Here is a 25959-nt window from a genome sequence, read left to right as displayed (position 1 = left end):
CGCAACGTAGCACAGTGTAGCGCAGTGTAGCACAGTGTGGCGCAGTGTAGCACTGTGTAGCACAGTGTAGCACAGTGTTGCGCAGTGTAGCACAGTGTGGCAGTGTAGCACAGTATGGCAGTGTAGTACAGTGTGTCAGTATAGTATAGTGTAGCGCAGTGTGGCAGTGTAGCACAGTGTGGCCGTGTAGCACAGTGTGGCGCAGTGTAGCACATTGTGACAGTGCAACACAGTGTGGCAGTGTAGTACAGTGTGGTAGTTTAGCAGTGTTACAGTGTAGCAATGTGTGGCGCAGTGTAGCACCGTGTGGCGCTGTGTAGCACAGTGTGGCGCAGTGTAGCACAGTGTGGAGCGGTGTAGCACAGTGTGGCACAGTGTAACACAGTATTGCGCAATGTAAGACAGTGTAGCACAGTGAGGCGCAGTGTAGCATAGTGTGGCGCAGTGTAGCACAGAGTGGCGCAATGTAGAGCAGTGTGTCAGTGTAGTACAGTGTAGCACAATGTGGGGCAGTGTAGCACAGAGAGGCGCAGTGTAGCACAATGTAGCAGTGTAGCACAGTGTGACGCAGTGTAGCACAGTGTAGCAAAGTGTCGCGCAGTATAGCACAATGTAGCACGGTGAGGAAGTGTAGCTCAGTGTAGCACAGTGAGGCGCAGTGTATCACAGTGTAGCACAGTAAGGCGCAATGTAGTACAGTGTAGCACAGTGAAGCGCAGTGTAGCAGTGTACCATAGTGACGCGCAGTGTAGCACAGTGTAGCACAGTGAGGTGCAGTGTAGCAGAGGTGCAGTGTAGCACAGTGTGGCAAAGTGTAGCACAGTATAGCAGTGTAGCACAGTGTGATGCAGTGTAGAACATTGTGGCAGAGTGTAGCACAGCATGGCGCAGTGCAGTGCAGTGTTGCAAAGTGTAGCACAGTTTGGCGCAGTGTAGGACAGTGTAGCACAGTGAGGCGCAGTGTAGCACAGTGAAGCGCAGTGTAGCACAGTGTAGCACAGTGAGGCGCAGTGTAGCAGTGTGGCGCAGTGCAGCATAGTGAGGCACAGTGTAGCACAGTGAAGCAGTGTAGCACAATGAAGCAGTGTAGCACAGTGAGGCGCAGTGTAGCACAGTGTATACAATGTAGCAGTGTAGCACAGTGAGGCGCAGTGTAGCACAATGTGGCACAGTGTAGCACAGTACAGCACAGTGTGGCGCAGTGTAGAATAGTGGCACAGTGTAGCACAGCATGGCGCAGTGTAGCACAGTATGGCACAGTGTAACACAGTGTAGTACAGTGTTGTACAGTGTAGCACAGTTTGGCGCAGTGTAGGACAGTGTAGCTCAGTGTAGCACTGTGAAGCGCAATGTAGCGCAGTGTAGCACAGTGAGGCGGCGTAGCACAGTGTAGCACAGTATAGCATAGTGAGGCGTAGTGTGGCACAGTGAGGCGCAGTGTAGCACAGTGACGCGCAGTGTAGCACAGTGAGGCGCAGTGTAGCACAGTGTGGCGCATTGTAGCACAGTGAAGTGCAGTGTAGCACAGTGAAGCAGTGTAGCACAGTGTAGCACAGTGAGGCGTAGTTTAACACAGTGAAGCGCATTTAGCACAGTGAAGCACATTATTTTTATAATAAAGGGGAGGCGCTAAACCCGGAGGATTATACAGCGCCTGGGGGGGATGTGGAAGGCATTCAGGCTTAATTCGGGGAACTGGAGCACAGATCCAATTCCCTAAATCAAGAATCCCTCACCAACATCAAGGAACCTTCCTTGAGGGGACAGTGAAGTACAGTGTAGCACAGTGAGGCGGTGTAGCACAGTGTAGCAAAGTGAGGCGCAATTTAGCACAGTGAAGCGCATTTAGCACAGTGAAGTACAGTTTAGCAGTGAGGCGGTGTAGTACAGTGTAGCACTGAGGCGCAGTGGGTTGTTTAAAAACCTGTTCTCTAACTTTTATATTCAGTTTCAAACGAATTGTCCATTCTTCATTGCTGGAGGTTTGAAATTCCATGGAGTTCTTACGTCATCCTAGGTTAGGTTAACTTATAATTATCCGATAATAACGAAATAAAAAGAAAGTCTGAATGTTTGCGCCTGGTAGCGCTTTACTTAAGAAATTTAGAGCGTGCAGTTTCACACGCAAGGCAAAAAATAAAAATATGAAGGACTGGTTGCGCTCTGAGGTTATTATTATTAAAGATTCGCCGGTATTCTCCCGGCCCGGGCCTTTTCCCAGTGGTGGCCCGGCCTTGGCTCCCACTTTAGGGAGTGTCTGAGACCTAAGTCTCCCATGGGAGGAGGCACAAGTACCTCCTCATCTTTGGGACCAACTGTCCCCAGGCCTAGCCACAAGCTAGGCCTCTCTGGTCTGCCATCCCCGCCTCAAGGGGACTAATGGGAATGACAGTCTTGTGAGCTACAAGCTCGGGCTCAGACACCTACCCTACCCTAGAAGGGCTAGGTATGGTGTCGATCTTGAATGCCTCTTATTTCCCGGGAGATATATGACCTTTATGTGTTTAGCGCTCCCTTCCTAAATATAATAATGAATATTTTTCAGTGTGTTTAGGTAGGATGTCAACAGAAAAATTAATTACATTTTTTTTTTTGCTTTTATTATAAAACAACAAACATTAAAACACTGTCCAATCGCCTGCGATTGGAACAACTTAACCTAATTTACGAAAACATTATTTACACTAATGGACAATGATTCCAATTACAGTACACATCAGCGTAACGAGGAACTCATCACGGGGACAATGTAGTGTTTCACGTACTGAAGACCACAAGGTGTTGGAAGACTGAAGACTTATATTACATACCTTAGATATGATTCATTCCAGCAATGGGTTACTTGATTACACAGCTTACTTCAGGCAAGGTTCCAGCAACTCAGCTTCTCTAGACTGAGTGAGCTATTTATCAACCATATCGCTTACTTTATTAGAATAACCCTCATTAAAACGTAAGAGATGGCGCAAACATTTTCTGTCTAGCGTGAGATCCTGTTCAGGCCAGAAGATCTCTAGGTAGACTGACAATATCTGTGTTATTTCTTACTTTTTTCTCAGATAGTTTCCACCTTTGTTAGGTAAAAACTTAGAGACCCGCAGTTGTAATGGTATCTGCGAAGTCGACACCGAGTAGACGTTCAGCTGCCGGTATTGGAGTGGTGTCTGGGCGTCGACACAGAGTAGACGTTAAGCTGGCGGTGTTGGAGTGGTGTCTGGGAAGCGAGCCTCACCATCGAAAGTTACTTCAGGATGAAAACCATGACTATTGGCCACGTAGGTCACTGTCTGCACTCGGCCGTCCGGGAGCTGGATCTTGTAGGAGCCTCTCGTCTGCCCTTCCTCTCGTTTCTCTGCGTGGAAGAATTGGTTGCCAGTATGACTGTCAAGTACGCCGTACCCGAACTCGTAGCTGCTCACTTCAGCTCCCTGCAGGACAGGCAGAGTGAGAATGACAATAGAGCAAAATTTAGACAAGGATCAATAATTCATTTCTCAAACTTATTCTTTCCTCTTAATTAAAGTCTGGAGGTGTGTTCTATGAAACACGTGAGTACATCCTAGGGAAAAAGTGTTGCAACTTACCTCAGTACCATCTTCATTTTGTTTAGGGGTGACACGCATCTTGGTGCCGGCGTTAATGTGCCCGTTACTGGTCTTAACGGGCACCAGTGGCTTCTTCCTGGGATGTTGCTGATCCCTGGACGGCTTTTCCAACTCGTGGGTAGCTGGACGGATGGAGGGTGTGGCGAGACTATCCTTCGTTGAGTATCTGCGCTTGTGTTGCTCCGTGAAATGCTGTGTGGGCATGTGTGTTGGGGATGGAGACTGTGATCTTATGATAACCGTCGGGTGAAGGTGGGACACACTTTCTCTTTGTGGTACTGTCAAACTGAATGTTGGTAGGCCGGAAGATTCAATAGATCTAGATAATACCTGGTGATTGTTGTGACCGTCCGGGTTTTGAGAGGGCTGATTGAACCTGGTCAACGACTGTGGGTTAGTGTGTTCCCTGGCAGGACTAACACTATCTTTGCTCTCTTGAGCACTGGGAAAATGGAATGATTGACTCTCCTGGTGGAAAGAATCTTGTGTACGACTAGTTTCGAAGGCACTTCCTAAGCTAAAAGATACAGTGTTACCAAATGGTAAGGAAGTTTCTGTAATTGTGTCTCCAGGCTTGGGGCTGCCGAAATCTCTAAAATCGTTCTTGAACTGACTGTGTGTGGAGAAAGAATCTTGTAAAGATAGTTGATTCTGCACTAAAGGTTTTGGGATGAAAGGCAGTTGGTCCTCGTCTACCGTTCCTTGGAAAGGTGTAGTTCCGCTCAGGAAGGCGTTAGGTTTAAGGCTTTCGTCGGTGAAACCCTGTATATCTGGGAAGGCCGTGGAGACCTCAGTATCTTGAAAAACTTTGAAAAATGACGATGGCGTTGCAGTAGCTGCTGCATTAGGTTTCTCAATGGGAGGGGGCAAGAAGTTCTGCTGAGCTGGAGGCAAGAAGTTCTGCTGAGCTGGAGGCAAAAAGTTTTGCTGGGCTGGTGGCAAGAAGTTCTGCTGAGCTGGAGGCAAGAAGTTCTGCTGGGCTGGTGGCAAGTTCTCTTGAGCTGGAGGTAAGACATTTACCTGCTGGGGCTTCCTCGGACGTTCACTGGGGGTTTCCTTCTCCCTTCTTGGTCCACCGCCGAAGATGCCCTGAAAGGTCCTTGTCATACCACTGCGTAGGTTGTCTAGGAGACGCATGCCCATGGCTAAGGGCGTCTGACGGGGCCGCTGGGGCTGTGCCCATGTTGACACGCTGACAGCAAGCACGACACACAACACCTGCGGTGATAACATTACATCAGTTGCCAAAGCAAGATAAATAAGAGCTTCTAGTGACCAACAAATAATAACTTATCTCACAACTAACCCACAAACAAAACCGTGACGACATTTCTGCCCGTCCTGGATCACATCAAGTTACGACGTGATTTTCTTCCAAACAAGACCGAAAAGTTTAATTTTCATTTCTAATATATGGGCTAGTTACGAAATGTTCCGGCTAACGTATTGTGACTTCTTAAAAAACTAGCTATAAATGAAGACACCAACTGGTAATAATAGAAAGTGTGTTCAGTATATAGATAATACGAGCCAAAAAAATTTCGCCGGCTGCAATTTTAATTATATCTGTGTGAAATTTTAAGTTGGTGGTTTGAAAGCGAACCAAGTGATGGACGACCCTGGAACCATCTACGGGTCAAGTAAAGACAGAAGAATCTATACGTAACGTAATAGGTGTTTTGTTATTCTTACCGAGTTATAAACGCATTAAGGTTCTAAAAGCAAAGTTAAATGGATATTTTTATTGTCAGAAAGATCATTTCTTATACTAAAAGACCGAATTATAATAACAACAATAATAATAATAATAATAATAATAATAATAATAATAATAATAATAATAATAATAATAATAATAATATCTATTTCTACAAGTACATGTACAAGGTATACAGACCATAGCTGACATCAATGATATACTGCTGTACAGAAAGCCCCTTGTTATGCTGAGCATTTCGGGCAAATTAGGTCAGTTTTGTCCCAGGATGCGACCCACACCAGTCGACTAACACCCAGGTACCCATTATTACTGATGGGTGAACATAGACAACCGGTGTAAGGAAACACACCCAATGTTTCTACCCTCGCCGGAAATCGAACCGGGATCCTCGCCGTGTGAAGCGGGAGCCACCAGACCACGGGGCACCGTGTCCTGGTGTCATGTTAAATGATATGAATGTATATTATCCCGTCAGGGAAAGTTTGCCTTGGTGCTGGTGAAGAACTTTTGATTCAAGGTAGTGCAGCCGCCTTTTCTTCCTATTCCACAGGCGCTGTATGACCCCTGCGGATCTAGCCTTTCCCCACGAATATAATAATATTAATTTTAATAGTAATAGTGTATATTATTCGTAATCTGAAATTAACGTATGGAAGTTGTTGCCTGGTCACAGACCGGGCCGCGGGGGCGTTGACCCCCGGAACTCTCTCCAGGTAATCTCTCCAGGTAATACCGTGCTTCTAATTTCTGAGTTTTTGAGTCAACTTCAGTTTACCAAAAAATACTCCGGACACAAACCAAGTAATATAGATTAGTGGAGATCCCACAGTAGTACCATCACTCAATGTATTTAAATACGTGTTCTCCACAAAATTAGATATTTTATTTTCCTAGTACCCAACATCTAGATTCCGTCTCGGTATTGACACACGTTATGCAAAAGCGGGTACCCCCTCCAGGCACACCTTAACAAACTTGATATTAAAGTTTTAAATGAACTGGAGAGGAAAACAGTGCTGCGTCACTAGTGTTCATCTTTCCTCAAATTTCTCAGGAAGCAGCGGCTTTCACAGGTGATAATCCCTCGCTGGAGAAAGTTACACCACCTGCCTCCACTACTCAATAAATGCAGTATTTTTACACTAAATATAGACGTTATTTACCAAAATATTTATTGTCATGAGCTTGGTGGATATATCCTCAGTGACTTACACACACTATACTATCATGGTACACATATACCAATTGTGTCTTTGTAACGGTTATTAAGCTACAAAGATACTCAACAGGCGTCCTCCTCGACAGAGAGGCACAGTTCGTCAGATCCAGTTGCATGATGGGTCTCTTCTAGAATATATAAGCAGATACAGGTGTCTAGGCTTTGAGGTTCCACTACTTGGACCTGTTGTAACGAGACTTTGTCGCCAATACAAAGGCTGAGAGCACTTAGAGTTGTGGCAGGGTTTCACCCCAGGTATAGTGCTAATGTTAAAATTGTGAAAATGATGAATCTTGCTTATATTAGATCATTGGTTGATTATGCTGTGTCACTACTTGCTCTTGTGTCTGACTGGAAGCTTGAACTGCAGAACGAAGCAATGAGGATCATCCTAGGATGCCCTCGTACTACCAAAATTTTAAATAAGCGGAAAGAACTTAATATTCCAAGCATTAGAGATCGTGTTACTGAAAGAAATATCTTTATTGGGGTCAATATGCTTAGGTTAGCCCATTCAAACCCCTGGACAGAAACCCTCCAAACTTTCTTCAACACTGGTGAACATCCCTCCAGACGGATCGAAAAAACTGGAACCGACCTCCGCATGAACCAGCTACATGATCTAGGTCAAGTTAGGCAACAGAGGCACTTCCTTGCTCCATGGGATATTACCCCATTCCAAACTACCATTCCTCCATTTGCCCCCAAAACTCTTCTTAAATCACAACCAAAGCTTCGCCTTGGAGCCAAACAGGATGCCTTAAGTTGTATTGATAAGTTAGTCGCACAGAACCCTCTTTCACAAATTATTTACGTTGATGGTTCTGTTCACCAGTCCACTGGTGCAGCTGGTAGTGCTGCTGTTATCATACAGAGTGATGGCTCTCATAAAGAAATTGGAGCACGCATCAATAACTGGGCCTCTACCCTTCAAACAGAACTGTTTGCCATACTCCTTGCACTCAAATGCGTCCATGTATCTAAGGTTGACACTTTAATTGTAACTGATTCTCTGTCATCCATAAATGCTCTCAATTCATTAAGTATAAATTGTGGCATGCTTGTGTCAGAAGCCCGACACACCTATGGTAAGATTGTGGACAGTGGAGTCAGAGCGCACATGCTGTGGATTCCATCTCACATTGGTCTCCAGATGCATGATAGAACTGATAAATTGGCTAAGCTGTCTGCTTTCAAAGAGGGAGTAGATTACAATCTTGGGTTGTCAGTTAGCAGTTTGAGAACAATTATACGAAAAGAACTTCAATTGAACTTTATTGACTTAAGACTTAGGAAGACTGACACAAGTCAATCCATCTATCATCATTCTATCATGCAGGAGGAGCCACATGTCTATGGTGCATCCAACAAGATAAGCCGACTCTTGGATGTCACTACCGCCTGGCTCCGGCTGGGTTACAAGTATCTTTGGCAGGTTAAATCCCCACCACCAGATGTAGACCAAACGAAATGTAAACTTTGCGTCATTATGTACTGGAGTGCGATAAAATTAATGAATTTAGAGACAATTCACTTAGAAATGTTCAAGAAATGGCAAAGTAATTTATCCACAGTGGTATATTACAGACCATTCTGGAAAAATACCCTGACTTTGCTAGCTGTAAATAGAGCATTACTTAGTGTGTGTGTGTGTGTGTGTGTGTGTACTCACCTAACTGTGCTCACCTAATTGTGGTTGCAGGCGTCGAGACTCAGCTCCTGGCACTGTGTCTTCACTGATCGCTACTCGGTCCTCTCTCTCTGCTTCCTGAGCTTTGTCATACCTCGTCTTAAAGCTATGTATGGTTCCTGCCTCCACTACGTCACTTCAATCATAGAGTCGTCACTTCCTGACGACTCTATGATTGAAGAAATAACAAAAAAAAGGCACAATACCGTGACTGGAACGATACACAAATAACCCGCACATAAAAGAGAAGCTTACGACGACGTTTCGGTCCGACTTGTAAATGGTCCAAATCGGACCGAAACGTCGTCGTAAGCTTCTCTCTTTTATGTGCGGGTTATTTGTGTATTGAAGAAATACTTCCTAACATCCCTGTGACTCGTCTGAGTCTTCAGCTTCCAATTGTGACCCCTTGTTTCTGTGTCCCCTCTCTGGAACATCCCGTCTCTGTCCACCTTATCTATTCCACGCGGTATCTTGTATGTCGTTATCATGTCTCCTCTGACCCTTCTGTCCTCCAGTGTCGTCAGTCCGATTTCCCTCAACCTTTCATCGTAGGACATTCCCCTGAACTCTGGAACTAGCCTTGTTGCAAACCTTTGTACTTTCTCTAACTTCTTGACGAGCTTGACCAAGTGTGGGTTCCAAACTGGTGCTGCATACTCCAGTATGGGCCTGATGTACACAGTGTACAGTGTCTTGAACGATTCCTTATTAAAGCATCGGAACACTATTCTCAGGTTTGCCAGGTTCCCATATGCTGCAGCAGTTATCTGGTTGATGTGTGCCTCCAGAGACGTGTTCGGTGTTATTGTCACCCCAAGATCTTTCTCTTTGAGTGAGGTTTGCAGTCTTTGTCCACTTAGCCTATACTCTGTCTGCGGTCTTCTTTGCCCTTCCCCAATCTTCATGCCTTTGCATTTGGCAGAGTTGAATTCGAGAAGCCAGTTTCTGGACCACGTATCCAGTCTGTCCAAGTCTCTTTGTAGTCCTGCCTGATCCTCATCCGATTTAATTCTTCTCATCAACTTCACATCATCTGCGAACAGGGACACTTCAGATTCCATCTTTTCCATCATGTCATTCACATAAATAAAAAATAGCACTGGTCCTAGAACTGACCCCTGTGGGACCCCACTCGTCACAGGTGCCCACTGTGATACCTCTTCACGTACCATGACTCGTTGTTGCCTCCCTGTCAGGTATTCTCTGATCCATTGCAGTGCTGTCCCTGTTATACGCGCCTGATCCTCCAGCTTCTGCACTAATCTCTTGTGAGGAACTGTGTCGAAGGCCTTTCTGTAGTCCAGGAAAATGCAATCCACCCACCCCTCTCTCTCGTGTCTTACCTCTGTTACCTTGTCATAAAACTCCAGAAGGTTTGTGACACAGGATTTGCCTTCCATGAATCCATGCTGGTTGTCATTTATAATCTTACTCCATTCCAGTTGCTCCACCACTCTCCTCCTGATAATCTTCTCCATGACTTTGCATACTATACACGTCAGAGACACTGGTTTGTAGTTTAGTGCCTCGTTTCTGTCTCCTTTCTTAAAAATGGGGACTACATTTGCCGTTTTCCGTATCTCAGGTAGTTGCCCAGTTTCAAGGGATGTATTGAAGATTGTGGTTAGTGGCACGCACATTGTCTCTGCTCCTTCTCTAAGGACCCATGGGGAGATGTTGTCCGGTCCCATCGCCTTTGAGGTATCAAGGTCACTTAGCAGCTTCTTCACCTCCTGCTCAGTTGTTCGTATGTCATCCAACACTTGTTAGTATATTCTCTGTTGATGTTCCCCTTTGTGCTGTCTTCCCAGAGCCCTTCCTGTCTCTACTGTAAATACTTCCTTAAATCTCCTGTTTAGCTCCTCACATACCTCCTGATCATTTCTTGTGAGTTCCCCACCTTCTGTCATCAGCCTGATCACCTGGTCTTTGACCGTTGTCTTCCTCCTGATGTGACTATACAACAGTTTCGGGTCAGACTTGACTTTCGATGCTATGTTATTTTCATACTGTCGCTGGGCCTCCCTCCTTACTACTGTGCATACTCGTTCCTGGCTCTGTGACTAATCTCCTTATTTTCATGTGTTCTATGCCTTCTGCACTTTTTCCATTCTCTATTGCACTTAGTTTTTGCCTCCTTACACCTTCGGGTAAACCAGGGGCTCGTTCTGGTCTTCCCATTATTTCTGTTGCCCTTGGGAACAAACCTTACCTCTGCCTCCTTTCATTTTGTTGTTACGTATTCCATAATTTCGTTTACCGACTTTCCTACCAGTTCTCTGTCCCACTGAACCTCCTGCGGGAAGTTCCTCAAACCTATGTAGTCCCCTCTTTTATAGTTTGGCTTTTCCCATTCAACTCCTGTTACCCTCTCCACTTGTAACTCTGCTATGTATTCAAAGCACAGAACCACATAGTCACTAGCTCCTAGGGGACTCTCATATGTGATGTCCTCAATGTCTGAACTGCCCAGGGTGAAAACAAGGTCCAGTCTTGCTGGTTCGCCCTCCCCTCTCACTCTGGTAGTGTGTGTGTGTGTACTCACCTAATTGTACTCACCTAATTGTGGTTGCAGGGGTCGAGACTCAGCTCCTGGCCCCGCCTCTTCACTGATCGCTACTGGATCCTCTCTCTCTCTGCTTCCTGAGCTTTGTCATACCTCTTCTTAAAACTATGTATGGTTCCTGCTTCCACTACTTCACTTGCTAGGCTATTCCACTTGCTGACAACTCTATGACTGAAGAAATACTTCCTAACGTCCCTGTGACTCGTCTGAGTCTTCAGCTTCCAGTTGTGACCCCTTGTCCCTGTGTCCCCTCTCTGGAACATCCTATCTCTGTCCACCTAGTCTATTCCCCGCAGTATCTTGTATGTCGTTATCATGTCTCCCCTGACCCTTCTGTCCTCCAATGTCGTCAGTCCGATTTCCCTTAACCTTTCCTCGTACGACATTCCCTTGAGCTCTGGGACTAGCCTTGTTGCAAACCTTTGTACTTTCTCTAACTTCTTGACGTGCTTGACCAGGTGTGGGTTCCAGACTGGTGCTGCATACTCCAGTATGGGCCTAACATACACAGTGTACAGTGTCTTGAACGATTCCTTATTAAGGTATCGGAACGCTATTCTCAGGTTTGCCAGGCGCCCGTATGCTGCAGCGGTTATTTGGTTGATGTGTGCCTCCGGTGATGTGCTCGGTGTTATGGTCACCCCAAGGTCTTTCTCCCTGAGTGAGGTCTGTAGTCTTTGTCCACCTAGCCTATACTCTGTCTGCGGTCTTCTTCGCCCCTCCCCAATCTTCATGACTTTGCATTTGGCTGGATTGAATTCGAGAAGCAAGTTGCTGGACCACATGTCCAGCCTGTCCAGGTCTCTTTGCAGTCCTGCCTCATCCTCGTCCAATTTAATTCTTCTCATCAACTTCACGTCATCTGCGAACAGGGAAACTTCAGAGTCTATTCCTTCCATCATGTCGTTCACATATATCAAAAATAGCACTGGTCCTAGAACTGACCCCTGTGGGACCCCGCTCGTAACAGGCGCCCACTGTGATACCTCTTCACGTACCATGACTCGTGCTGCCTCCCTGTCAGGTATTCCCTTATCCATTGCAGTGCCCTCCCTTTTACGTGCGCCTGATCCTCCAGCTTCTGCACTAATCTCTTGTGGGGAACTGTGTGTGTGTGTGTGTGTGTGTGTGTGTGTGTGTGTGTGTGTGTGTGTGTGAGAGCGCTAGTGTGGGTGTATGACCCACTTAAGATTTGAATTTATAACTCATTACAATTGTGACCAGGTGTGGACGTATCAGTGGTTCATTACTTTGTAATTTGTTCATGACTGTAACCATGTATAGGAGTGAAGCTGATTCATTACCTCTGTAACTTGCCATGATTGTGACCAGATCTAAATGGAGTTCATTACTTTTGTAACTAGTTCAGCTATCATAACTTTGGAGTCCAGTCCCTGGACCCAGTATGTACCTTTGTAATCTTTTGACTACCACCCACAGGATGGGTGTCGGGTGACTACCACCCTCAGGATGGGTGTGGGGTGACTACCACCCACAGGATGGGTGTGGGGTGACTACCACCCACAGGATGGGTGTGGGGTGACTACCACCCACAGGATGGGTGTGGGGTGACTACCACCCACAGGATGGGTGTGGGGTGACTACCACCCACAGGATGGGTGTGGGGTGACTACCACCCACAGGATGGGTGTGGGGTGACGACCACCAACAGGATGGGTGTGGGGTGACGACCACCAACAGGATGGGTGTGGGGTGACGACCACCCACAGGATGGGTGTGGGGTGACGACCACCCACAGGATGGGTGTGGGGTGACGACCACCCACAGGATGGGTGTGGGGTGACGACCACCCACAGGATGGGTGTGGGGTGACGACCACCCACAGGATGGGTGTGGGGTGACGACCACCCACAGGATGGGTGTGGGGTGACGACCACCCACAGGATGGGTGTGGGGTGACGACCACCCACAGGATGGGTGTGGGGTGACGACCACCCACAGGATGGGTGTGGGGTGACGACCACCCACAGGATGGGTGTGGGGTGACTACCACCCACAGGATGGGTGTAGGGTGCCTACCACCCACAGGATGGGTGTGGGGTGACTACCACCCACAGGATGGGTGTGGGGTGACTACCACCCACAGGATCGTTGTGGGGTGACTACAACCAACAGGATGGGTGTGGGGTGACTACCACCCACAGGATGGGTGTGGGGTGACTACCACCCACAGGAGGGGTGTGGAGAGACTACCACCCACAGGATGGGTGTGGGGTGACTTCCACCCACAGGATGGGTGTGGGGTGACTTCCACCCACAGGATGGGTGTGGGGTGACTACCACCCACAGGAGGGGTGTGGAGAGACTACCACCCACAGGATGGGTGTGGGGTGACTTCCACCCACAGGATGGGTGTGGGGTGACTACCACCCACAGGAGGGGTGTGGAGAGACTACCACCCACAGGATGGGTGTGGGGTGACTTCCACCCACAGGATGGGTGTGGGGTGACTACCACCCACAGGAGGGGTGTGGAGAGACTACCACCCACAGGATGGGTGTGGGGTGACTTCCACCCACAGGATGGGTGTGGGGTGACTACCACCCACAGGATGGGTGTGGGGTGACTACCACCCACAGGATGGGTGTGGGGTGACTTCCACCCACAGGATGGGTGTGGGGTGACTTCCACCCACAGGATGGGTGTGGGGTGCATAATAAACTAACTATAATTTTCTCTAAGAAATGTACCGAACCGGAATAAATTTTTTATTATTATTATTATTATTATTATTATTATTATTATTATTATTATTATTATTATTATTTTTAAATCTCAGTTTCTAATAATCGTATTTTGAAAATATTATAAACCATTCTGCCTTAACATTTATAACTAAACATTGCTTGTAATGTTTCCAAGCTGCGCACTACACCAAACATTGTCAATATTTAATGTAAACAACACTGTAACAGTAGGGGGGTGGCTCCTAGGTAAGTGGCTCCTAAGTAAGTGGCTCCTAGGTAAGTGGCTCCTAGGTAAGTGGCTCCTAGGTAAGTGGCTCCTAGGTAAGTGGCTCCTAGGTAAGTGGCTCCTAGGTAAGTGGCTCCTAGGTAAGTGGCTCCTAGGTAATTGGCTCCTAGGTGAGTGGCTCCTAGGTAAGTGGCTCCTAGGTGAGTGGCTCCTAGGTAAGTGGCTCCTAGGTAAGTGGCTCCTAGGTAAGTGGCTCCTAGGTGAGTGGCTCCTAGGTAAGTGGCTCCTAGGTAAGTGGCTCTTAAGTAAGTGGCTCCTAGGTAAGTGGCTCCTAGGTAAGTGGCTCCTAGGTAAGTGGCTCCTAGGTAAGTGGCTCCTAGGTAAGTGGCTCCTAGGTAAGTGTCTCCTAGGTAAGTGACTCCTAGGTAAGTGGCTCCTAGGTAAGTGGCTCCTAGGTAAGTGGCTCCTAGGTAAGTGGCTCCTAGGTAAGTGGCTCCTAGGTGAGTGGCTCCTAGGTAAGTGGCTCCTAGGTGAGTGGCTCCTAGGTGAGTGGCTCCTAGGTAAGTGGCTCCTAGGTAAGTGGCTCCTAGGTAAGTGGCTCCTAGGTGAGTGGCTCCTAGGTAAGTGGCTCCTAGGTAAGTGGCTCCTAGGTAAGTGGCTCCTAGGTAAGTGGCTCCTAGGTAAGTGGCTCCTAGGTAAGTGGCTCCTAGGTAAGTGGCTCCTAGGTAAGTGGCTCATAGGTAAGTGGCTCATAGGTAAGTGGCTCCTAGGTGAGTGGCTCCTAGGTAAGTGGCTCCTAGGTAAGTGGCTCCTAGGTAAGTGGCTCCTAGGTAAGTGGCTCCTAGGTAAGTGGCTCCTAGGTAAGTGGCTCCTAGGTGAGTGGCTCCTAGGTAAGTGGCTCCTAGGTAAGTGGCTCCTAGGTAAGTGGCTCCTATGTAAGTGGCTCCTAGGTAAGTGGCTCCTAGGTAAGTGGCTCCTAGGTGAGTGGCTCCTAGGTAAGTGGCTCCTAGGTAAGTGGCTCCTAGGTGAGTGGCTCCTAGGTAAGTGGCTCCTAGGTAAGTTGCTCCTAGGTGAGTGGCTCCTATGTAAGTGGCTCCTAGGTAAGTGGCTCCTAGGTGAGTGGCTCCTAGGTAAGTGGCTCCTAGGTAAGTGGCTCCTAGGTAAGTGGCTCCTAGGTGAGTGGCTTCTAGGTAAGTGGCTCCTAGGTAAGTGGCTCCTAGGTAAGTGGCTCCTAGGTGAGTGGCTCCTAGGTAAGTGGCTCCTAGGTAAGTGGCTCCTAGGTGAGTGGCTCCTAGGTGAGTGGCTCCTACGTAGGTGGTTCCTAGGTACGTGCCTCCTACGAAGGTGGCTCCTAGGTACGTGGCTCCTAGGTAGGGTGCTCCTAGGTAGGTGGCTCCTATGTAAGCAGTTCCTATGTAAGTGGCTCCTAGGTAGGTGGCTCCAAGATAGGTGGCTCCTAGGGAGGTGGCTCCAAGATAGGTGGCTCCTAGGTACGTGGCTCCTATGTACGTGGCTCCTAGGTAGCTGGCTCCTAGGTAGGTGGCTCTTACATAGGTGCATCATAGGTAGGTGGCTCCTAGGTAGGTAGCTCCTAGGTAGGCGGCTCCTAGGTAGGTGGCTCCTAGGTAGGTGCCTTCTACATAGGTGCATCCTAGGTAGGTTGCTCCTAGGTAGGTGGCTCCTAGGTAGGTAGCTCCTAGGTAGGTGGCTCCTATGTAGATGGCTCGTATGCAGGTGGCTCCTATGTAAGTGGCTCCTAGGTAGGTGGCTCCTAGGTAGGTGACTCCTAGGTAGGTGGCTCCAAAGTAGGTGACTCCTAGGAAGGTGGCTCCTATATAAGTGGCTCCTAGGTAGTTGGCTCGTAGGTAGGAGGCTCCTAGATAGGTGGTTTTTAAGGAGATGCCTCGTAGGAAGGTGGTTCGTAGGTAGGTGCCTCCTAGATAGGTGGCTCCTAGGTAGGTGGCTCCTAGGTAGGTGACTCCCAGGTAGGTGACTTCTAGGTAGGTGGCTCCTACGTAGGTTGCTCCTATGCAGGTGGCACCTATGTAAGTGGCTCCTATGCAGGTGGCTCCTATGTAAGTGGCTCCTATGCAGGTGGCTCCTATGTAAGTGGCTCCTATGCAGGTGGCTCCTATGTAAGTGGCTCCTAGGTAGGTGGCTCCTAGGTAGGTGACTCCAAAGTAGGTGGCTCATAGGTAGTGGCTCCAGCCCCAGGTGGTCCCTGGGAGTGGTGGCTGTAGGCAGGAGGTGACCCTAGGATGTGGATTCAAGGTTGTAGGCATGGTGTCCCAGGCAGGTGCCTCCCAGGCAGGGGCGGTGGTATTCCGGAAGGTGCTCCTAGGCAAGGTGGGCCCTAGGGTAGGTGTCCCAGGTGGTGGTGGTCCTCCAGATAGGTGCAGGTGGCTACCAGGTAGGTGTCATGGTTGGTCTAGGAAGGTGGCTCTGGTGGCAGTAGGCCTTAGCAGGTGGCCCTCCTAGGCAGGTGGCTAGGAATGCCCAGGTAGGTGGCTCCCAGGTGGCATAAGGTGCCTATGGAGGTGGCCTCCTGAGGTAGGCAGGCAGGTGGCCTCCTAGGCAGGTGGCTCCAGGCTAGGTGGCTCCATGAGTGCCTCAGGCTGGCCCTCCGGTAGGTGGCTCCAAGATAGGTGGCTCCTATGCAGTTGGCTCCTATGTAAGTGGCTCCTAGGTAGGTGACTCCTAGGTAGGTGGCTCCTAGATAGGTGGCTCCTAGATAGGTGCCTCCTAGGTAGGTGCCTCCTAGGTTTGTGCCTCCCAGGTAGGTTGCTTCTAGGTAGGTGCCTCCTAGGTAGGTGCCTAATAGGTAGGTGGCTCCTAGATAGGTGGCTCCTAGATAGGTGCCTCCTAGGTATGTGCCTCCTAGGTAGGTAGCTCCTAGATAGGTGCCTCCTAGGAAGGTGGCTCCTAGATAGGTGGCTACTAGGTAGGTAGCTCCTAGGTAGGAGGCTCCTAGGTACGTGGCTAAAAGATAGGTGGCTCCTAGGTAGGTGGCTCCTATGTACGTGGCTCCTAGGTAGGTGCCTCCTAGGTAGGCGGCTCCTACATAGGTGCCTCCTAGGTAGGTGGCTCCTAGGTAGGTGCCTCCCAGGTAGGTGGCTCCTAGGTAGGTGGCTCCTACATAGTTGGCTCCTATGCAGGTGGCTCCTAGGTAAGTGGCTCCTAGGTAGGTGACTCCTAGGTAGGTGGCTCCTAGATAGGTGGCTCCTAGATAGGTGCCTCCTAGGTATGTGCCTCCTAGGAAGGTGGCTCCTAGGTAGGTGCCTCCTAGGTATGTGCCTCCCAGGTAGATTGCTTCTAGGTAGTTGCCTCCTAGGTAGGTGCCTCCTAAGTAGGTGGCTCCTAGGTAGGTGTCTCCTAGGTGGGTGGCTCCTAGGTAGGTGCCTCCTAGGTAGGTAGCTCCTAGATAGGTGCCTCCTAGGAAGGTGGCTCCTAGGTAGGTGGCTTCTAGGTAGGTAGCTCCTAGGTAGGAGGCTCTTAGGTAGGTGGCTCCAAGATAGGTGGCTCCTAGGTAGGTGGCTCCTATGTACGTGGCTCCTAGGTAGGTGCCTCCTAGGTAGGCGGCTCCTACATAGGTGCCTCCTAGGTAGGTGGCTCCTAGGTAGGTGGCTCCTAGGAAGGTGACTCCTATGCAGGTGCATCCTAGGTAGTTGGCTCCCAGGTAGTTGGCTCCTAGGTGGGTGGCTCCTAGGTAGGTGGCTAATAGGTATGTAGCTCCTAGGTAGGTGCCTCGTAGGTAGGTGCCTCGTAGGTAGGTGCCTCGTAGGTAGATTGCTTCTAGGTAGTTGCCTCCTAGGTAGGTGCCTCCTAAGTAGGTGGCTCCTAGGTAGGTGTCTCCTAGGTGGGTGGCTCCTAGGTAATTGCCTCCTAGGTAGGTAGCTCCTAGATAGGTGCCTCCTAGGAAGGTGGCTCCTAGGTAGGTGGCTCCTAGGTAGGTAGCTCCTAGGAAGGAGGCTCCTAGGTAGGTGGCTCCAAGATAGGTGGCTCCTAGGTAGGTGGCTCCTATGTACGTGGCTCCTAGGTAGGTGCCTCCTAGGTAGGCGGCTCCTACATAGGTGCCTCCTAGGTAGGTGGCTCCTAGGTAGGTGGCTCCTAGGAAGATGACTCCTATGCAGGTGCATCCTAGGTAGTTGGCTCCCAGGTAGGTGGCTCCTAGGTGGGTGGCTCCTAGGTAGGTGGCTAATAGGTATGTAGCTCCTAGGTAGGTGCCTCGTAGGTAGGTGCCTCGTAGGTAGGTGCTTCCTAGGTAGGTGCCTCCAATGTAGGTGGCTCCGAGGTAGGTGGCTCCTAGATAGGTGGCTCCTAGGTAGGTGGCATTGAAAATTGGGTTGGTCAAATGTTTGTTAGTGGGACGAATTGTAAAGGACCTGCCTAGTATGGGCCAACAGGCCTGCTGCAGTGTACCTCCTTTCTTATGTTCTTATGTAGGTGCGTCCCAGGTAGGTGTCTCCCTTAAACCAGGTATTCAAAACTCTGGTCATCATGTCCTTCTAATGTGACGACTTCTCGATTTATGTTTCTTCTGATTTACTTAAGAAAGTTTATTTTCTCCTCCCATGGCTCCTATGTAGGTGGCTCCTATGCAGGTGGCTCCTATGTAAGTGGCTCCTAGATAGGTGGCTCCTAGGTAGGTGGCTCCTAGGAAGGTGCCTCCTAGGTAGGTGGCTCCTAGGTAGGTGGCTCCTAGGTACGTGGTTCCTAAGTAGGTGACTCCTAGGAAGGCGGTTTCTGGGTAGGTGCCTCCTAGGTAGGTGCCTCCAAGGTAGATGTCTCCTAGGTAGGTGGCTCCTACATAGGTGGCTCCAAGTAGGTAACTCCTAGGAAGGTGGCTTCTATATAACTGGCTCCTAGGTAGGTGGCTCCTAGGTAGGAGGCTCCTAGATAGGTGGCTGCTAGGTAGGTGGCTCCTAGGTAGGTGCCTCCTAGGAAGGTGGCTCCTAGGTAGGTGCCTCCTAGGTATGTGCCTCCCAGGTAGGTTGCTCCTACGTAGGTGGCTCCTAGGAAGGTTGCTCCTAGGTAGGTGGCTCCTACATAGGCGCCTCCTAGGTAGGTGCCTCCTAGGAACGTGGCTCCTAGGTATGCGCCTCCTAGGTATGTGCCTCCCAGGTAGGTTGCTTCTAGGTAGGTGCCTCCTAGGTAGGTGCCTCCTAAGTAGGTGGCTCCTAGGTAGGTGTCTCCTAGGTAGGTAGCTGCTAGGTAGGAGGCTCCTAGGTAGGTGGCTCCAAGATAGGTGGCTCCTATGCAGTTGGCTCCTATGTAAGTGGCTCCTAGGTAGGTGACTCCTAGGTAGGTGGCTCCTAGATAGGTGGCTCCTAGATAGGTGCCTCCTAGGTAGGTGCCTCCTAGGTATGTGCCTCCCAGGTAGGTTGCTTCTAGGTAGGTGCCTCCTAGGTAGGTGCCTAATAGGTAGGTGGCTCCTAGATAGGTGGCTCCTAGATAGGTGCCTCCTAGGTGAGTGGCTCCTAGGTAGGTAGTGGCAGGTAGGTGGCTCCTAGGCAGGTGGCCTCAGACAGGTGCCCCTGTGGTGGCGGCCCAGGCATGTGCCTCCTAGGTAGGTTGGCTCAGGCAGGTGCCCAGGCCTCCTAGGTAGGCTCCAATAGGCAGGTGGTTCTCCAGACAGGTGGCCCTGGAGGCAGGTGGCCCTCCAGGCATGGTGCTCCCAGGTAGGCCCTACTGTGACAGGTGCTCCCAGGCAAGGTGGTCTGGAGGCAGGTGGTTACTGTGCCAGGTAGCCCCAGGTAGGAGGCCTCCCAGGTAGGTGGCCCTAGACAGGTGCTCTGGTGGCAGGTGCCTCCCATGTACCCCGTGGTCTCCTGTGGCAGGTGGCCTCCTGTGGTGGCCCAGGCGGTATCCTCAACCACAGTGGTGCTCCCAGTAGATGCTTCTGTGCAGCCCATGCCTCCCAGGCAGGTGGCCTCCTAGCAGGTGGCCCTACCATAGGCTGGTCCCTTGTGGCAGGTGGCTCCTATGTGGTGGCCCTAGGTGGCAGGAACCCCAGGCAGGTGGTCTCAGTCAGGATAGGCTCCTAGACAGGTGCCTCCAAGGTATGTGCCCCCAGGAAGGTGGCCCCAGGCAGCGCCTCCCAGGTAGGTGGCTCCCAGGCAGGAATGGCTTCAGGGCAGGGTTGGCCTCCAGGCAGGTGCTCCAAGCAGGCTATGGTAGGCTCCAGGTGGGTGGCCCTGGCAGGTGGCTCCTAGGTAGGTGGCTCCTAGGTAGGTACCTCCTAGGAAGGTGGCTCCTAGGTAGGTGCCTCCTATGTATGTGCCTACCAGGAACGTTGCTCCTAGGTAGGTGGCTCCTAGGTAGGTGGCTCCTACATAGGTGCCTCCTAGGTAGGTGGCTCCTAGGTAGGTGACTCCTATGTATGTGCCTCCTAGGTAGGTGGCTCCTAGGTAGGTGGCTCCTATGTAGGTGGCTCCTAGGTAGGTAGCTCTGAGGAAGGTGCCTCCTAGGTAGGTGCCTCCTAGGTAGGTGCCTCATATGTAGGTGGCTCCGAGGAAGGTGGCGCCTAGATAGGTGGCTCCTAGGTAGGTGGCTCCTAGGTAGGTGCCTCCCAGGTAGGTGGCTCCTAGGTAGGTGGCTCCTACATAGTTGGCTCCTATGCAGGTGGCTCCTATGTAAGTGGCTCCTAGGTAGGTGACTCCTAGGTAGGTGGCTCCTAGATAGGTGGCTCCTAGATAGGTGCCTCCTAGGTAGGTGCCTCCTAGGAAGGTGGCTCCTAGGTAGGTGCCTCCTAGGTATGTGCCTCCCAGGTAGGTTGCATTTAGGTAGGTGCCTCCTAGGTAGGTGCCTCCTAAGTAGGTGGCTCCTAGGTAGGTGTCTCCTAGGTGGGTGGCTCCTAGGTAGGTGCCTCCTAGGTAGGTAGCTCCTAGATAGGTGCCTCCAAGGAAGGTGGCTCCTAGGTAGGTGGCTCCTAGGTAGGTAGCTCCTAGGTAGGAGGCTCCTAGGTAGGTGGCTCCAAGATAGGCGGCTCCTAGGTAGGTGGCTCCTATGTATGTGGCTCCTAGGTAGGTGCCTTCTAGATAGGCAGCTCCTACATAGGTGCCTCCTAGGTAGGTGGCTCCTAGGTAGGTGGGTCCTAGGTTGGTGACTCCTATGTAGATGCATCCTAGGTAGTTGGCTCCCAGGTAGGTGGCTCCTAGGTGGGTGGCTCCTAGGTAGGTGCTTCCTAGGTAGGTGCCTCCAATGTAGGTAGCTCCGAGGTAGGTGGCTCCTAGATAGGTAGCTCCTAGGTAGGTGGCTCCTAGGTAGGTGCCTCCCAGGTAGGTGGCTCCCTTAAACCAGGTATTCAAAACTCTGGCCATCATGTCCTTCTAATGTGACGACTTCTCGATTTATGTTTCTTCTGATTTACTTAAGAAAGTTTATTTTCTCCTCCCATGGCTCCTATGTAGGTGGCTCCTATGCAGGTGGCTCTTATGTAAGTGGCTCCTAGATAGGTGGCTCCTAGGTAGGTGGCTCCTAGGTAGGTGGCTCCTAGGAAGGTGCCTCATAGGTAGGTGGCTCCTAGGTAGGTGGCTCCTAGGTATGTGGCTCCTAAGTAAGTGACTCCTAGGTAGGTGGTTTCTGGATAGGTGCCTCCTATGTAGGTGCCTCCAAGGTAGATGTCTCCTAGGTAGGTGGCTCCTACATAGGTGGCTCCTAGGTAGGTGACTCCTAGGTAGGTGGCTCCAAAGTAGGTGACTCCTAACAAGGTGGCTCCTATATAAGTGGCTCCTAGGTAGGTGGCTCCTAGGTAGGTGGCTCCTAGATAGGTGGCTCCTAGGTAGGTGGCTCCTAGGTAGGTGCCTCCTAGGAAGGTGGCTCCTAGGTAGGTGCCTCCTAGGTATGTGCCTCCCAGGTAAGTTGCTTCTATGTAGGTGCCTCCTAGGTAGGTGCCTCCTAAGTAGGTGGCTCCTAGGTAGGTGTCTCCTAGGTAGGTGGCTCTTAGGTATGTGCCACCTAGGTAGGTGGCACCTAGGTAGGTTCCTCCTAGGTAGGTCCCTCCTAGGTAGGTGGCTCCTAGATAGATGCCTCATAGGTAGGTGGCTCCTAGGTAGGTGCCTCCTGGGTAGGTGCCTATGTAGGTGGCTCCAAGGTAGGTGGCTCCCAGATAGGTGGCTCCTAGGTAGGTGGCTCTTAGGTAGGTGCCTCCCAGGTAGGTGGCTCGTAGGTAGGTGGCTCCTAAGTAGGTGGCTCCTATGTAGATGGCTCCTATGTAAGTGGCTCCTAGGTAGGTGTTTTGTAGGTAGGTGGCTCCTTGGTAGGTGGCTCCAAGGTAGGTGACTCCTAGGTAGGTGGCTCCTATGTAAGTGGCTCCTAGGTAGGTGGCTCCTAGGTGGGTGGCTCCTAGGTAGGTGGCTCCTAGGTAGGTGGCTCCTAGGTATGTAGCTCCTAGGTAGGTGCCTCATAGGTAGGTGCCTCGTAGGTAGGTGCTTCCTAGGTAGGTGCCTCCTATGTAGGTGGCTTCGAGGTAGGTGGCTCCTAAATAGGTGGGTCCTAGGTAGGTGGCTCCTAGGTAGGTGGCTCCTAGGTAGGTGGCTCCTAGGAAGGTGGCTCCTATGAAGGTGGCTTCTATGCAGGTGGCTCCTATGTAAGTGGCTCCTAGATAGGTGGCTCCTAGGAAGGTGGCTCCTAGGTAGGTGCCTGATAGGTAGGTGGCTCCTAGGTAGGTGGCTCCTAGGTAGGTGACTCATAGGTAGGTGGTTCCTGGGTAGGTGCATCCTAGGCAGGTGCCTCAAAGGTAGATGTCTCCTAGGTAGGTGGCTCCTACATAGGTGGCTCCTAGGTAGGTGACTCCTAGGTAGGTGGCTCCAAAGTAGGTGACTCCTAGGAAGGTGGCTCCTATATATGGCTCTTAGGTAGGTGGCTCCTAGGTAGGTGGCTCCTAGATAGGTGGCTTCTAGGTAGGTGGCTCCTAGGTAGGTGTCTCCTAGGAAGGTGGCTCCTAGGTAGGTGCCTCCTAGGTATGTGCCTCCCAGGTAGGTTGCTTCTAGGTAGGTGCCTCCTAGGTAGGTGCCTCCTAAGTAGGTGGCTCCTAGGTAGGTGTCTCCTAGGTAGGTGGCTCTTAGGTATGTGCCACCTAGGTACGTGGCACCTAGGTAGGTGCCTCCTAGGTAGGTGCCTCCTAGGTAGGTGGCTCCTAGATAGGTGCCTCATAGGTTGGTGGCTCCTAGGTAGGTGCCTCTTGGGTAGGTGCCTATGTAGGTGGCTCCGAGGTAGGTGGCTCCCAGATAGGTGGCTCCTAGGTAGGTGGCTCTTAGGTAGGTGCCTCCCAGGTAGGTGGCTCGTAGGTAGGTGGCTCCTATGTAGGTGGCTCCTACGTAGATGGCTCCTATGTAAGTGGCTCCTAGGTAGGTGTCTCATAGGTAGGTAGCTCCTTGGTAGGTGGCTCAAAGGTAGGTGACTCCTAGGTAGGTGGCTCCTATGTAAGTGGCTCCTAGGTAGGTGGCTCCTAGGTGGGTGGCTCCTAGGTAGGTGGCTCCTAGGTAGGTGGCTCCTAGGTATGTAGCTCCTAGGTAGGTGCCTCATAGGTAGGTGCCTCGTTGGTAGGTGCTTCCTAGGTAGGTGCCTCCTATGTAGGTGGCTCCGAGGTAGGTGGCTCCTAGATAGGTGGCTCCTAGGTAGGTGGCTCCTAGGTAGGTGCCTCCCAGGTAGGTGGCTCCTAGGAAGGTGGCTCCTATGTAGGTGGCTCCTATGCAGGTGGCTCCTATGTAATTGGCTCCTAGATAGGTGGCTCCTAGGTAGGTGGCTCCTAGGTAGGTGGCTCCTAGGAAGGTGCCTCCTAGGTAGGTGGCTCCTAGGTAGGTGGCTCCTAGGTACGTGGCTCCTAGGTAGGTGACTCATAGGTAGGTGGTTCCTGGGTAGGTGCCTCCTAGGTAGGTGCCTCCAAGGTAGATGTGTCCTAGGTAGGCGGCTCCTACATAGGTGGCTCCTAGGTAGGTGATTCCTAGGTAGGTGGCTCCAAAGTAGGTGACTCCTAGGAAGGTGGCTCCTATATAAGTGGCTAGTAGGTAGGTGGCTCGTAGGTAGGTGGCTCCTAGATAGGTGGCTCCTAGATAGGTGGCTCCTAGGTAGGTGCCTCCTAGGTATGTGCCTCCCAGGTAGGTTGCTTCTAGGTAGGTGCCTCCTAGGTAGGTGCCTCCTAAGTAGGTGGCTCCAAAGTAGGTGTCTCCTAGGTAGGTTTCTCTTAGGTATGTGCCTCCTATGTAGGTGGCACCTAGGTAGGTGCCTCCTAGGTAGATGCCTCCTAGGTAGGTGGCTCCTAGGTAGGTGCCTCCTAGGTAGGTGGCTCCTAGGTAGGTGCCTCCTGGGTAGGTGCCTCCTATGTAGGTGGCTCCGAGGTAGGTAGCTCCTAGATAGGTGACTCCTAGGTAGATGGCTCTTAGGTAGGTGCCTCCCAGGTAGGTGGCTCGTAGGTAGGTGGCTCCTACATAGGTGGCTCCTATGTAGATGGCTCCTATGTAAGTGGCTCCTAGGTAGGTGTCTCGTAGGTAGGTGGCTCATTGGTAGGTGGCTCCTAGGTAGGTGCCTCCTAGGTACGTGGCTCCTATGTAAGTGGCTCCTAGGTAGGTGGCTCCTAGGTAGGTGGCTCCTAGATAGGTGGCTCCTAGGTAGGTGCCTCCTAGGTAGATTCCTCCTAGGAAGGTAGCTCCTAGGTAGGTGCCTCCTAGGCATGTGCTTCCCAGGTAGGTGGCTTCTAGGTAGGTGCCTCCTAGGTAGGTGCATCCTAAGTAGGTGGCTCCTAGGTAGGTGTCTCCTAAGTAGGTGGCTCCTAGGTAGATGGCTCCTAGGTAGGTGGCTCCTAGGTATGTGCCTCCTAGGTAGATGCCTCCTAGTAGGTGGCTCCTAGGTAGGTGGCTCCTAGGTAGGTGCCTCCTATGTAGGTGGCTTCTAGATAGGTGGCTCTTAGGTAGGTGGCTCCTAGGTAGGTGGCTCCTAGGAAGGTGGCTCCTAGGTATGTGGCTCCTAAGTAGGTTGCTCCTTGGCAGGTGGCTCTTATGTAAGTGGCTCCTAAGTAGGTGGCTCCTAGGTAGGTGGCTCCTAGGTAGGTGGCTCCTAGGTAGGTGGCTCCTATGTAAGTGGCTCCTAGGTAGGTGGTTCCTAGGTAGGTGGCTCCTAGGTAGGTGGCTCCTAGGTAGGCGCCTCCTAGGTAGGTGCCTCTTAGGTAAGTGGCTCCTAGGTAGGTGCCTCCTAGGTAGATGGCTCCTAGGTAGGTGACTCCTAGGTATGTGGCTCCTAGATAGGTGACTCCTAGGCAGGTGGCTCCTAGGTAGGTGCCTTCTAGGTAGGTGGCTCCTAGGTAGGTGGCTCCTAGGCAGGTGGCTCCTATGTAAGTGACTCCTAGGTAGGTGGCTGTTATGTAAGTGGCTCCTAGGTAGGTGCCTCCTAGGTAGGTGGCTCCTAGGTAGGTGGCTCTTATGAAAGTTGCTCTTAGGTAGGTGCCTCCTAGGTAGGTGCCTCCTAGGTAGGTGGCTCCTAAGTCGTAAACCATTTTACGAAGATACTATTTGTTTTCAGAATCATATAATAAAATTTTAATTCCTTAAAAATTCCACTATAAATATCTCATTACGAGTAAGTGACAATACCATGGCTGAAACAATACCATGGCTGAAACAATATCATGGCTGAAACAATACCATGGCTGAAACAATACCATGGCTGAAACAATATCATGGCTGAAACAATACCATGGCTGAAACAATATCATGGCTGAAACAATACCATGGCTGAAACAATATCATGGCTGAAACAATATCATGGCTGAAACAATATCATGGCTGAAACAATACCATGGCTGGAACAATATCATGGCTGGAACAATATCATGGCTGAAACAATACCATGGCTGAAACAATATCATGGCTGAAACAATACCATGGCTGAAACAATATCATGGCTGAAACAATACCATGGCTGAAACAATACCATGGCTGAAAAAATATCATGGCTGAAACAATATCATGGCTGAAACAATATTATGGCTGAAACAATACCATGGCTGGAACAATATCATGGCTGGAACAATATCATGGCTGAAACAATATCATGGCTGAAACAATACCATGGCTGAAACAATATCATGGCTGGAACAATATCATGGCTGAAACAATATCATGGCTGAAACAATATCATGGCTGAAACAATATCATGGCTGAAACAATATCATGGCTGAAACAATATCATGGCTGAAACAATACCATGGCTGGAACAATATCATGGCTG

At 50.5% G+C, this 25959-nt stretch overlaps 1 protein-coding gene across 3 annotated transcripts in view; it reads right to left on the bottom strand.

The window, feature by feature from the left end:
• Positions 1 to 2629: 2629 nt before the first annotated feature.
• Positions 2630 to 25959, bottom strand: part of LOC128685307 (uncharacterized) — a 51793-nt gene continuing 28463 nt past the window's right edge. Inside the window, exons 2-3 of one of the 3 annotated variants that reach the window (XM_070083101.1) lie at positions 3585 to 4823; positions 2630 to 3352 (exon numbers count right to left, since the gene is read on the bottom strand). In XM_070083101.1, the coding sequence (XP_069939202.1) occupies positions 3281 to 3352; positions 3585 to 4823 (1311 nt within the window). In that variant the 3' untranslated portion in view covers positions 2630 to 3280. Of the gene's footprint in view, positions 3429 to 3584; positions 4839 to 25959 lie in introns of those variants that run through there. The other 2 variants (XM_053771797.2, XM_053771798.2) reach the window with 2 other exon arrangements.

Source organism: Cherax quadricarinatus, chromosome 8, assembly GCF_038502225.1.
Source record: "Cherax quadricarinatus isolate ZL_2023a chromosome 8, ASM3850222v1, whole genome shotgun sequence".
In the NCBI taxonomy this organism is placed as follows: Eukaryota; Metazoa; Arthropoda; class Malacostraca; order Decapoda; family Parastacidae; genus Cherax; species Cherax quadricarinatus.
This window is presented reverse-complemented; position numbering and strand designations above follow the sequence as displayed.